Genomic DNA, 13749 nt, shown 5'->3' with positions numbered 1-13749 from the left:
ACACAGATTTCCTGCACAGCTCTGCTAATGCACTGAAGATCTAAACATGTGCTTGGTATTAGTTTGGGGTTCTTGCAGAGGAGTTACAGGATAGTTCCAGTGACAGTTTGAAAAACAGACAATTACACTGAAAGAGTGAGCTGTTTAAATATAATTGGAGAAGACACCTGATAGGAACCTGCAAATACTGTGCTTGCATCCACCAAACAACAGAGAATTAACTTGCACTTTCTGACTCTCTGTTCTGTTGTCTGTAAAGCCTCAGATGAATCAGTTTAATCAGCCACTGGAAAGAACAAGTTAAAAAAGTAGGAGGCAAGTTTCTGAAAGTCCTGTCCTCTTTTCATCAGACAAGTCACTAGCCAATGCTTATGCTGGGAAAAGAATATAAATCCTGTCCCTACAACTTGACTTTTTTGCCAATCCAAAGTAACAAGTCCCACAGTCTAGGAATAGCACAATTTTGGTGGGTGTCAGATGGTCTGATAAGGTTATTACGCACTAGTTAGGCAATTGGGGGATCCCTGGGAGTTTTTCCTTCTCCATCTGATATGTATTATTATGCGAGTTATTTATCTTCTTATAGAGTTTATGGCTCCCTGTGATAGTGTCACAATTTTGCTCCAAAGGTGGTATGACCTCAAGACAAGCCTTTGCCCAATTTCTTGAAATACTTGTTAGAGCGAAATTTTAGCATGGTCACTGCTTCATTAATGTAACATCCCTGATTAATTCTGTGGCACCACCAGTGAACTCTGAAGCGAGTGCTTACTGAAGTGAGTCAGGGAAATTTAGGAGCTACCAGCAGTAATTTTAGCTGATGTTTTAGATGTTTAGATGTTTAGACGATGACTGTTTTAGAAAATTAAAAAAAAATTCATTTTCTATGAATAAACTGTTGTTAGCCCCTCTCCCTTCATGCTTTCATCTTAAACAGATTCTGTCTAAATTATTTTCTTGAAGCTTTTTCAGGGAGTTCATTGTTAGAGATTTATAAGTAGTGAATGAGGCTCTCCACTCTGTTATCAAGGACGTTTTTCTCAAGTAAATTGACACAATGACTTCTGAAGAGCATTCATTTAGACAATTGCATACAAACATCCTCTGTCTCCCTGCCTTTTAACCTGAGTCAAGACACTAATTCATTCTCATCTCTTGTAAACCACCTTTGGAAAGACAGGCAAATGGATGTATTCAGAGCAAAATCAAAATGCTACAGAATGTCCTCAGATTCCTCAGAAGTGGACCAGGACATTAGATTTTAGGGCTAGTTTTAAGTTTGCAGAAAGTTTCCAGCACAATTATTCATTGCCCAGGAAGCCTAGTTCTAGAGAAAGCTGAACTGGAAATTCACTTCATGGAATACATGGAATACATTTTTCTCAGAAAAATCTGAGAAATGGGAATGCGATTCCTAAAATGGAGCAAGGAGGTGAATACTTTTCCTATTCCTTTAATCTTTGTATGAAGAGAGAAGTAATGAGAAACAGCAAAAGAGGGCTAGGGGGTGAGAAGGGTAGCAGAAGACTTCCATCCTGTGGACTAAAATTAATGAAAGAATCATCAACTGTACTGTATAAATTCTTGCAGGTAGTTACTGATGACTTAAATCAGTAACATTGCTATGTAATCTAATAACTGTATAATATTTCCTTCCCACCTTGCCTTTTTCTTCCTTCATCTAGAAAAGATGTCTTTTCCTGTGAAAAAATACTGGCTTGAGTAATAGTATATGAAGTTAATAATGCTCTTTATTCTCCTGCTCTACAGGGTTTCCTATACAGATGAATGACTCAGATCGCTCGCTATTTCAGCATTCATTTCAAGGATGCATGCAGTTTATTCACGTGGATGATCAGCTGGTGGATTTGCACGCAGTGGAGCAAGGCCAGCTGGGAAGCTTTGCCAATGTCACCATTGACATGTGTGCCATTATTGACAGGTAAGTTACAGACATCCCTGATACTTTTATACCTTGATATATGTCCTGCATATTCTGAAAATATACAGTGATACAGAAAAGGTGGTTCTGACAATGCCAGTGAACATGTCAAGGCGGTCCTACCTTTTTAGCAGTGGGAACCATGTGTAGATGATGGAGATGATGGCTTTAAGTTGTAGATTGTGCTGGGTGCAATGGAAGGCTTATCTCCAATCTCCTCACTCTCAATCAGAGGAGGAGGTGAGAAGCTCTTGCAAGTTAAATTCAGCACGTGGGTCAATAATATTGCAGCCTTGAATAGCGGGAACTCTCCCGAAAAGTCACACTTTTTGTCTTGTTTCTTATATGACTCTTATGGAGATCTTTTTGCTACTAGTTGTGCTTCCTGGCTTCAGTGCCTTCTGGCTTCACTGAATTCCTCAGATAACTAGAATAGGTCCACATACTTGCACATCTGTGCTTGTAATAAATGCTCAAACTTTATTATGCTTTAGTATTGCAATAATATTCTTAGTCATTTTTTTTTTCCAAACTGAGGAGAGTAGTTCAGAATTACAGCATGCTTTTGCTTTGAGCCCTACCTTTTAACCCACTTGTGTTAATTTCTGTTGCTGATGATCAATACTTCCTTCTTTGTTGGAAAAAAAAAATACTAGGAAAGAGAGGGAAAGAGCAAGTGTTAAACACATAGCAAGTCTGCTGGAAAGCTGAAAAAGGCTTTTTAGAATTTTGCTTTGAAAGAAGCAAAGATTGGAAGATTATAGAACCCTAGAATAATTCAGGTGACAAGCAACCACTGGAGTTCATATGGTCTGAGACCTGTTCAACACAGGGCCAACTTCAAAGCTATGTCAGGTTGCTCAGGTCCATGTGCAGTTGAGTTTTGTGTATCTCCAAGGATTGAGATTCCACAGGCTAAGTGACTCTGGATATCATCAGCAAAGATCTGCATAGTTATGATAAAGAAATACATGTGCTTTTAACTTCCTACTGTAAGTTAAGAGAATCTCAAAGAGAGAAATGCTACTATGAAAAAACAAAATATGGCATATTTCTTTGGTCTCACAAAATGCCTTCTCATCCTGAACTGTAGACATCAGTTTGCACTGAACAAGTTGCAGTGGGTTGACCGTGGCCAGCAGCCAAACACCCGCCCTGCCTTTTGCTCACCCCCCTCTCCTGGGACATGGGGAGAAAAATAGAAAGAAGGCGAAAAGACTGGTGGATTAAGATGGCAGTTTAATAAGAAAAGCAAAAGCTGCATATGCAAGCAAAGCAAAAAGAGGAATTCATGCACTACTTTGCATCAGCAGGCAGATGTCCAGCTGCTTCCTGGGAAGCAGGGCCTCAGCATGTGTAACAGCTGTTTGGGAAGAGCAACTCCATAAATGTAAACATCCCCCCTTCCTCCTTCATTCCTTGAGTTTTTATTGCTAAGCATGACATTGTATGGTATAGGATATTCCTATGGTCAGTCTGGGTCAGCTGTCCCAGCTGTATCCCCTCCTGACCTCTTGCCCACCCCCACCCTCCTGGCCTTTATGGGGGAGGGTGTGGAGAGAAAGCCTTGATGTTGTGCAAGCCCTGTTCAGTGACAGCCAAAAGAGTGGTGTGTTACCAACACTGTTTTAGCCACAAGTGGGAAGCACAGCGCCATACGGGCTGCTACGAAGAAGATTAATTTAGTAACTTCATCCCGTTTAGATCCGGTATGCTATTTTAGTAATGTCAGTGTTAAGCAGAATGCTTTGTGGTGTACCAATGAATTATTCTGGTATGTCATGCCACTTTATATTGCTGCTTCTCATGGACCTGTTGAGGTTATAGTAAAGTCATATGACACATAGTGAATTCACTATGACATAGGAAGTCATAGTGAAAAGAGGACGTGAAGAGCTGCTGTCATAGGGAAGAAGTTTGTCCTATCTCCTCACATACAACTGAAATTAGAAAGGCCTCCTGTGGTTAGTATTTGGTAGGTTGAATTGCTTAGTTTTATTTTGAATATTCGTTATTGGAAATGTAAATTGACTTGGAAGAAAGGATGTGAAGATGCATCTAATTAAGTCTCTGCTTTTTCCCCAGTGGGTAAACCTAAGCTTATGCAATGGTTTATATTGATCCCGCTTATGCCAGTGTTTATTAGAAATAATTCCATCATCATAGTGAAGTTAATCAGAATTAGACTTTTGCAATGTACTACAATGTAATTACAATTAACTTACAATATATGTTAATTAGAATCAGAGCTTTGCAATACATTTTTGAAAAATAAGACTTAAAGCTTCCTATATGTCAATCAGCTTAATTTTGAAGTGAACTTCATATAGAAGTTGCTATTTCTAAGGTATTTCTTTTTATAACATATAATAATGTATATTCAATATATAATATCATATATGGCATTATATTCAAATATTTAATATATTTGAATATAATGCCATATATGATATTATATGAAATACCTTTTACTATATTAAAATATTATCCTTTATATATTTAACATGTATTCTATATTAGATTTATTTAATACAGATTTTGTATATAGCATTTGTATGTATACTGTATTTTACTATAAATAACAGTGTTTTATATATGTTTATGTATGTATGTTTTCTTTATATAAGAAAACGTATTCGCACTCTGTTTCTGCCTTCGGCTACCTTAGACCCTGATATCATCCTCCTTATACAAGTTAAAACCGTATGTATTATATTTGTGCTTTTTAAGCACTGGAAGATTGTGTTGCAAGCAGAGTAACTATTGTATAATCATAGGAAATCAGAATAGTTTCCAAAGAATTTTCTTAGGGTTGGTTTTGGGTTTTTTTAAGGATTGAGATGTAGTCTAGTTTGTTGTTTCCCACTATCAAATTTATTTCTTTGTAGTTTGCACTTTAAAACAAACCCTTTGACTAAGAAATAATAATGCCAAGCTTTAGATCTGACTGGATTTTCATGGCTGTCTTGTTAACATCTGCAAATAAGAGCTTACAGCACTTTTGTTACAATATGCCACCATATATAACATTTTTATATGTGGCTTTCTTTTAAAGGATCCAAGTATATATCTGTGCTATATGTTAGCTTAATTTCATTTCCTTTGAAATGCGAAGACACTTGTGGCTGTGATACTGGGATCCTCCTGCTTTTTTAAACTTGTTTGGCTCTGAATCATAAAGGCTTTGGTCATCATCAACATGGAAATTGCTTTCATAGCCACACTTCAGTGAAAACCCCCACTGGGCAAAATGATAAGCTGTCACATTGAATTATTTTTACTGCAGACTTCAGCCATTTGGTTGGGGAAAAAAAGGTGAAGTTGTAAATGGTGGCATTTTTCATCGTTAGCCAGAGCGGATATAGTAAGGAGGGGACAGTGTTCTCTGTAAGGACATGACAAAAGGTACTGACGGTGGTGAGTTCTCATGTTGCACCCACCTGGAGGTAAATGCTTCCAAAGTCCCAGGTTCTGCCAAGCTAAACAGCTGCCCCATATGGAAAGCATTTCTGCATTTTTTTAAGACATTAGAAGAATAGTGACATTACAGTATTACATTTGTACTTGGGAGATAGAAGTGTTGAATGAGTGTCTTTTTATTTTCAGTCTTCCCCTTCTCACATGAGGATTTTGCTATTGCAAAGACTGCAAGCTGAGATCTTATTAAAAAGGAACACCAAAGCTAAGGAACATTTCTTTTTACTGGTGGCCAAATAATATAAATGCATATAATTTCATGCAGGTATATAGCTAGTAATTACAGGCAGTTAAAATGCAACTGAGAAAAAAATAATCATCCCTGTTTCTGTATCTTAGTTAACTTTAATTGTATTAGCAATGGAAGTTGCATTGTTGTCACAGTGATCAAGATGCTGTACTGCTTGTGACAGCACAGGTCCCTATATACCTCCTTTACTTATCATTAACAAACTAACTTGTTGTTACAGTCCAGATGGTACAGTTGTACTTTAGGATTTTAGCATAGGACATTGAACAGGAATTACTACTCACAACTAATTTATCCCAGCAGTTTCAGAGAATTCTAAAGCTTGTCTGACTTTGTTGTGGCAAGAATTACGGATTATAATCACAAAATTACAATGAGGAGATACTAAAATGATTTCAAAATATAGTGTCCAGCATGTTGTTGTAGATTATGCAGAACGTATGCCAATGTCAATGAAAATCTCTGTGTACCATAAGAGGCGAAACGACAGAAATGGGGAAAATATGCTGTACTAAGAATTTTCATGTAGCTGCTTCTAGTGTTTTATGAATGTGTAAACTGTGTGATTCCCTCTGTAACACAGTAAGATGAATTAGATGCCAATTTTCGATAATAATTTCACACTAAAGAATTAATGTAAGTAATTAGATACATGCAGGAGAACATTTCTGGGTGATTATTGCTCACCTGCTGTGGTGATACATTCTGTATGACAGAGTGCCAGCATTTGGCTTTAATCTCATACAGCCACATTCTCTAGACTCTGTGATTGCCAATCAAAATTTGAAATAATTCATTTAAATAACAAAACACAGCAAGCATATTGGTGCATGAAAATGTCCACAGTGCAACTGGCAGCAAGACAGAATTTCTTTGGCATTAAAAATCTTCATTGCATATAGTCTTAAAATTCTTCACTTCTGGCTTTTTACGTGGACTTCAGGCTTCTGGCCTTCCTCTCTGCTCTCCCCTTTGCTCTGCCAGTTCAGTGGTGAGGAAGACAGCAAGGAATAAGACAGATATCATCCAGTAGTACTCTGCATAAGAAGCAGATGGTGTATCAATGTCCAGACTGGAATCAAAACCGGCTTTATGGTTGAGTTGTTCCCAAGACAAATTCACAAAAAGGAAGTAAAGTAGGACTAGGGAAGAGCCAGCAAAAATAGCATGGACTTTATAATAATCTTTCATAAGAAAAGTATTTCTCATGTGATTCTTTATTTAAGATCAACCCAGTCCTTTCTGATCTTGCAAGGGGGACATAATCTTATGTCAGCTGGAGCTGTGCCACGTCCTTGAGTTCTACAGTAAAGGAAAATCAAGTTCTTTTCAATGTAACGGTAGTTTTAAAAATACAAAAATGCCCATTCTAGGTCATTCTCAAACAATTTCGTGTAAGCTGCACATGGAAATATTTGACATTCTTTATGACTCAAATAGTCATAATTCTTTGCAAACAACTAATTAATCAAGTAAAGTCTAAAGTGGACAAAGAAGAGGAAGGGCATAGTTTCTTTTATAAGTAAAGGGGGCATTTTATTAAAGAATTAAAGAATGCTTATAGCATAAGTTGTATTAGTAAAGCTAGGAAATACCTTCAGGAGAAAAAGAAATATTTTTTTTCAGAGGTTTAGGATTCATCACCATTGCACTTCATCTGAAGATAGGTGAGTGGAACACATTGAAGTACTACTTGCTTAAATGCTAAAAAGTGTTAGATTACAGAATTTGAAACAGAAGTATGTGCAGGCAACCCACATGTGAAGTGAGTGTAAGCGATCTTCCATGGAAGGGGTAAGAGAAAGAAGATACTTTCTTTTTTGTATTTTTCAGCAAGGACTATAATCACCTTAGAGTCTGGATGATGGAGCTTAAAGACTCCCAAAAGAGAAAATGATGCTGATTAGATCATGGAAGCTTCCACAAAAAAAAAAAAAAAAAAAAAAAAAAATCTCCAAAATCCTCAGTTGTTCATTGTCTTGTATTTAATCCTAGATAAACTCAGCAGAGAGAGGAAAAAAGATCTTGTTTCATTTTAACTTTAATAAATATTAATCATTATTTTTATGATGAAAAATATATGATACCGAAATAATTTTCTAAAGCAAGTGGATTATTTTTTCATGATGATTTTTTCGTTACTTGTTCTTCCTAAAACAAAAGTTAAGAAAGTAACTATTTAGGTACATTTCTGAGGAGGAGGAGTATGTAAAGCAACTTGACAGCTAATAGGTGTAGTCTCTGGGCTGCAGCGTTGGTTTCTGCCACAGTCTGAGAGGAGAGTAACAGCACTGGATTTGTCCTTGGGAGCCAAGTGGCAGAGGAAGCATCAGGGATGCCCAGCAGCTGTGCCCAGTGCCTGGCCACCAAGGGCAGGGAGAGCCCACTGGGCCTCCCGGCACAGGGACTGCGTCAGGGCCAGCATCCCAAAGTCTTCCTCCAAGGATGCTGGGTGGAGGGGTGGTGGGCAGGACTGCATGGGGGGGCCTGTCATCCCCATGTCACAGTGCAACCATGTGGCAATGCAGCAGTCACAGTGCTCTGGAGCAGGATAAAAGGGAGCATCCTCCTGTGCCTCTATGCCAGAGCTGGCCTGGAGGCAGCCTGAAGATATCTGAGAGGAAGTTCTGGAGGAACCGGTGGAATTACTTGGAGGGGTCTGAAGGAGGAGGACCAGAGTCTGGACTAGGCTGCTGGAGGCTATCAGGCTTTTTCAGCTGGATAGCAGTGGCAAGACCAAGGGAATGCCTTCTTGAGGAACACTGCAGAGCTTGCCATCCTTATCCCCTGCAGTGCCTGGGGCAGCAACAGTAAGAATGGAATACAGAGATGTAGCAAGGGGTCCCAGTGCTTTGGAGCAGTCAGTGGTGCCCTGCCAGGTGTGAGAAGGATTCTTGCCCCCAGGGTCAATCAGGCTGGGGGCCTTTTGCCACTCTTCAGACCCACTGAGATGGCTCCAGCTTGAGGGAGAATAGGGCTTGCACATCTCCTGGGAAGAGGAACCAGCCTGTGGGAGGAGGAGGGAGGTCTTGCTCACATGCTCAGGGAATTGCCTTCCTCTGCAGCATTGAGCATGGCCCCTTGTCAGGGCTCCTTTGGGCCATTTTGGCTAGGTGTCTGCTGCTCCTGCTCCACAAAGGTGGCCCTCGTGCCCCACATCCAGGGGGAAGAAGCTTTCTAGTCTCTAAGGGTGGGCCTTCAGGGTGTCCCCCATGGGTTGCTTCTTGTCCTCTGTAGCACTGAGCACAGCCCCTTCTCAGGGCTCCTCTGGGCCCTTTCTGCTCGGTTCTTGCCAGCTGCTCTTGCACCTCCAAGGCACCACTCCTGCCCTGGCTCTCTCGGGCTCTTGTGCCCATTGCAAGTTTGGAGCGGGAGCGAGCTCTGCTCTTCCTGTGGCTCCATGTCCCCAGGGGTTCTTGCTCATGCAAAACAGCCTGTGCTTGGAAGGGCTCCGGGCTTGCTTGCACCATCCGGAGCTGCCATTTTACAGATCTCCCTGTGTGCAGTACAAGTGCAGGGCAGGCACGAGAGCGCTTGTCATACGTCACTGGCCAAGAAGCACAGCGGCAGAGCAAGTTTTGGAAGGCAACAGGTGTGCTTGCCATTGGTATGTGTCATACTTTGGAAAATACCACATGGTACCACAAACCTCTTCTTCTGTTATGTGCGGTCACTACCAATGCTCATTCTTCAAGTTTTCACTGTTCAGGAAACAGGGACTGCTTGGCCTGTGTTCCTGCTGCTACTTTCTGTGGCTCTGTGGCTTCCCTTTGCCAGACTGCAATGGATGTTTTTTCAAGATAAGCTGAAGAATGCATCAGCCTGCTCCTGGCTACACATGCGCATTGTGTTACTGCTTGTGAACATTGGCTCTGAAACAGATTCAGAAAACTTAAATTAAATCCCGTTTCCACTTGTAACCTTTGTGATCTATGTCCTTCAAAGTGTTTTTGGAGCTGAAAACCCCCTGGCATATCAGGGAAATAATAGTCTCATCATTATGCAACTCATGGTGAGTGCAGGGAATGGAATCAATGGTAGTAAAATAGTTCAGTTAGAAGGGACCTACAATGATTACCTAGTCCAACTGCCTGACCACTTTAGGGCTGACCAAAACTTGAAGCATGGCATTGATGACATTGTCCAAATGCCTCTTAAACACTGACAGGCATGGGGCATCAACCACCTCTCCAGGAAGCCTGTTCCAGGGTTTTACCACCCTCTCAGTAAAGAAATGCTTCCACATGCCAGGTCCAAACCTCCCCTGACAGACGTAGCTTTGAGTAGCTCCCATGCATCCTGGCACTGGATCCCAGGGAAAGACATCAGCACCTCTCTCTCCCCTTGCCCTCCTCAGGAAGCTGTAGAGTGCAATGAGGTCGGCCTTCAGCCGCCTTCTCTCCAGATTAGACAAATACAGTGTCCTCAGTGGACATGCCTTTCAGCTCTTTCACCAGCTTTGTTGCCCTCCTTTGGACATGCTCAAGTACCTTAACATCCTTTTTAAATTCTGGGGCCCAGTTTACAGGATTGCATTCTCATACTGTGGGTCCCCACAGAACGGGAACACAGTTAGTACAGCTATAGTGAATTATTTCAGAATGTGCTATTTCTGCATGCATTTGCCTTGTGGGGTCCTTTGCAAAGAGAAAAGTGTGGTCTTAAAATGCATGGACTACCAGTTATTTTTCAAGTGTAACTCAAAACATGGGGTTTGGCTTTTAAATTCTATGTTGTTTGAAATCCTTGCTCCTTAAAGCCTTTCTTTTTCTTAAAAACCCTCTGGACAGGGGGCCCTCAAAGTAAGGGAATTTGTCTCTAGCCTCTCTCTGCTTGCTGATCTATCAGATCCATGGTTGGACACATTCAAGGTCTTGTCTCGTGACACTGAGCTTGCATCAAAATGTTGAGATTCTTTAGCTGAATAGACATAGTCTGGCAGCTTTCTGCACTCATTGCACCAGTTTTGCAAAGTAATTGCCAAACATGTGCTAGAAGATTATTTTTAATAGCTTCTTTTATTAATTTTAAAGAACAAACAGTGTAGCTCCTTTGTGCCTGAATAACATCATCAGTAATTTCAGTAGTATCATCAAGAGGTAACAGTGCTTCCTAGCTGTCTCTAGGTAGTTATCCACAGAGGGAGGCTGAATTATCATGCCTGGAAGGAGAAGTGCATGATTGTACATTCCCATTCCATGCTCATCATCGGCAATTGTAATCCCTGAGCTGACACAGGAGAGCATCCAGGTGATTCAGAGGCGTTTGAGATTGACTGCCAATCAAACTCACTTACTCTTCTTGATTCCTAACAACTCCTGCCCAAGTCACCCTTAGGTATGGCTGGGCAAATTACTTTTTAACCCTTGCAGCTTCAAATCTGGCGACCTGCTTCAGCCAGCATGGCTATGAGTTAGTGGGTTGCCCGGGTACATGCTGGGAGCTCCACATTATACATTTTTATGTTCAGTACGTGAGAGAAGAGAGATTACTGTCACAGAGGCACACACCTACGTACATTTACTAATCTGGTAAGATTGGTAGGGCAAGGATTTGAAGAAAAGTTGATCAGTGCAACAGTGGCAAGCTGTTAAAAGCTCATACAAATAACAATACAAGCTGTTTTACCAGAACTTCTTTTTTTGCTGTCTACTACTACATCACTGATATATGAACAGCTTAATCAAATGGAGTAATCAATAATTTATGAAAGTCACGACCAAAAGCTTTGTGTGGAAATTAATTTCTTGTTTTCTCTTAAATGCATTAGTTTACTCAGGAGACTTGCTTGAATGTGCAGCTTGTATTACATTCATGCTTAATTATTATTTTATTCTTATCCTCTGGTGGGGAAGATGTGAACACTGAGCAAATATCCACAAAGCTCTCTCTTGGACATGAAATTTATATTCTCACGAGACTAGATGCTAAATATTGACCTGATTCCATAACACTGTTGAAACAGTACCTCCCTGGTTACTTGGCTGTTTTGAAACCAAACTGCTTTGATAACTCTCTCAAGTTGTTCATCACTTTCTTCACTTTCAGTTTTGCTTCAGTTCATAACTGAAGAAAGTAGTATGTTATGCAGATTGCTTATTTTTATGTGATTAGGATATCCTTCTCCTGAATGAGTGGTGCTATTCTTAATGAAGCTATAACTATATGATCATTCTCAAAAATAAAAATGGATTGTCATCTCAACTTTAATCTTTACTAAAATTTGAATCACTGCAAAAAATCATGATCTTGTTTCAAGAACTGTTCATGTTACTACTATTGCTTTTAGCCTTCAAATAGGACTAAAATTGTATCATCCTCACTTGCATTTCTGTTTATTAAATATGGATCTCTCAGATACAAATATTATTCCTTCTACTCTTTTTTTTTTCCTGTTAAAAGAAAATGGATAATCACAATCCAAACAAATAGAATGTCTCTGTATCTGTTTTTATTTGATTAGCGAGTCCAGCGAAGGGCAACTAAGATGATTAAGGGCTTGGAGCATCTGCCTTATGAGGAAAGGCTGAGAGAGCTGGGACTCTTTAGCCTGGAGAAGGCTGAGGGGAGACCTTATTATGGCATACAAGTATCTAAAGGGTGGGTTGAAGGAGGATGGAGCCAGGCTCTTTTCAATGGCTCCAAGTGACAGGACGAGGGGTAACGGGCACAAGTTAGTACACAGGAAGTTCTGTTCAAATACACGGAAAAACTTCTTTACGGTGAGGGTGACAGAGCACTGGCACAGGCTGCCCAGGGAGGTTGTGGAGTCCCCTTCTCTAGAGATTTTCAAGACCCGCCTGGATGCAGTCCTGCGTAATGTGCTCTGGGCAATCCTGCTTTAGCAGGGGAGTCGGACTAGATGATCTCTAGAGGTCCCTTCCAACTCTGAAACTCCGTGATTCCGTGATGTGCTATAATTAATAGGCATGAGAATACTTGATAGATATGACATAATGCTTTAATAAGTAGCTGTGACGTATGCCTGGACTGCATCAAAAGAAGCATAGCCAGCAGGTCAAGAGAGGTGATTTTCCCTCTCTCCTCTGCTCTCATGACACCCCACCTGGAGTACTGCATCCAGCTCTGGGGCCCCCAAAATAAGGACATGGACCTGTTTGAGGGAGCCCATAGGAGGGCCACAAAGATGATCAGAGGGCTGGAACGCCTGTCCTACGAAGACACACTGATAAAGTTTGGGTTGTTCAGCCTGGAGAAGAGAAGGGTCTGAGGAGAACTTATAGCAGCCTTCCAGTCCCAATCCCGTTGGATTACTAGAATTTCCACTGGATCTGTTACAAAGAGATGTTAAAACCATAGAATAACCATTTCAAAATCTTGCAATAGCTTTCTGTAATAATTTTGACCAAAATCCTGTCTTAGTAAAATGTTGGGTCCATCTTTTGTTCATCTAGGCAAGCAATAAAATCTCCAGAATAAGTATTTTTTCTTGCATAGCACACTTCTACAAATAAAGACTATTAGCTGTTTGTGGATGGGCTTTGGTTTATAGCAGAAACTGGCTTGCTGTAGAGTTCCTGCTGGATTTACATTCTGTCTTTTTTTCAGGAATCGTTGTAATTTTAAAACTAGCATATTGGACTCTCATGCAGAATATTCATACTGGTGAGAGTCTAAAGAAATTGAGTTATAAGTCTAATAGAGTAGGAGTAGTCTTATAATAGTTATAGGTTGCTCTTTAAAGCTTGGAAAAATAATAGTGATAACTATGAAATCACTGTACGTCAATAATAATAATAATAATAATAATAATAATAATAATGCCTAGATATGTGCTTTAGGCTTAATACTGTCTCTGTATCTCTCCAGCTTCTTCTTCTCAAAAATAAGTACTCATGATGTTGTTTCTGAATTTCTGCTGGTAGTGAGTCTTTGCTAGCGATTAGACTCTTTCAAAAAATGACTGTCTGTCCATTCAGGAAGGTATTATTCCATGTTCAAGGTCATACTTGTCCCAGATACTGACTTCACAGATCTTTTGCAGAACAATGGAGTACCGCCTAATAATAAAACAAATGCGATCAAATCCATTTCTGCTGCTAGCACATTGAACAGAACA

General features: G+C 40.2%; 1 protein-coding gene across 1 annotated transcript in view; it reads left to right on the top strand.

The window, feature by feature from the left end:
• The window catches only part of CNTNAP2 (contactin associated protein 2), a gene marked incomplete at both ends in the record, with an annotated part of 1160915 nt that overhangs the window by 712270 nt on the left and 434896 nt on the right, over nt 1–13749 (top strand). The window contains one exon of the mRNA XM_082479539.1: nt 1771–1942. Coding sequence (XP_082335665.1) covers nt 1771–1942 — 172 coding nt within the window. The remainder of the gene's footprint in view (nt 1–1770; nt 1943–13749) is intronic.

The sequence above is a fragment of the Vanellus vanellus genome (genome assembly GCF_965231255.1).
Source record: "Vanellus vanellus genome assembly, chromosome: 2".
In the NCBI taxonomy this organism is placed as follows: domain Eukaryota; kingdom Metazoa; phylum Chordata; class Aves; order Charadriiformes; family Charadriidae; genus Vanellus; species Vanellus vanellus.
The sequence above is the reverse complement of the archived record's forward strand: the minus strand, read 5'-3'. Positions and strand labels throughout refer to the sequence as shown.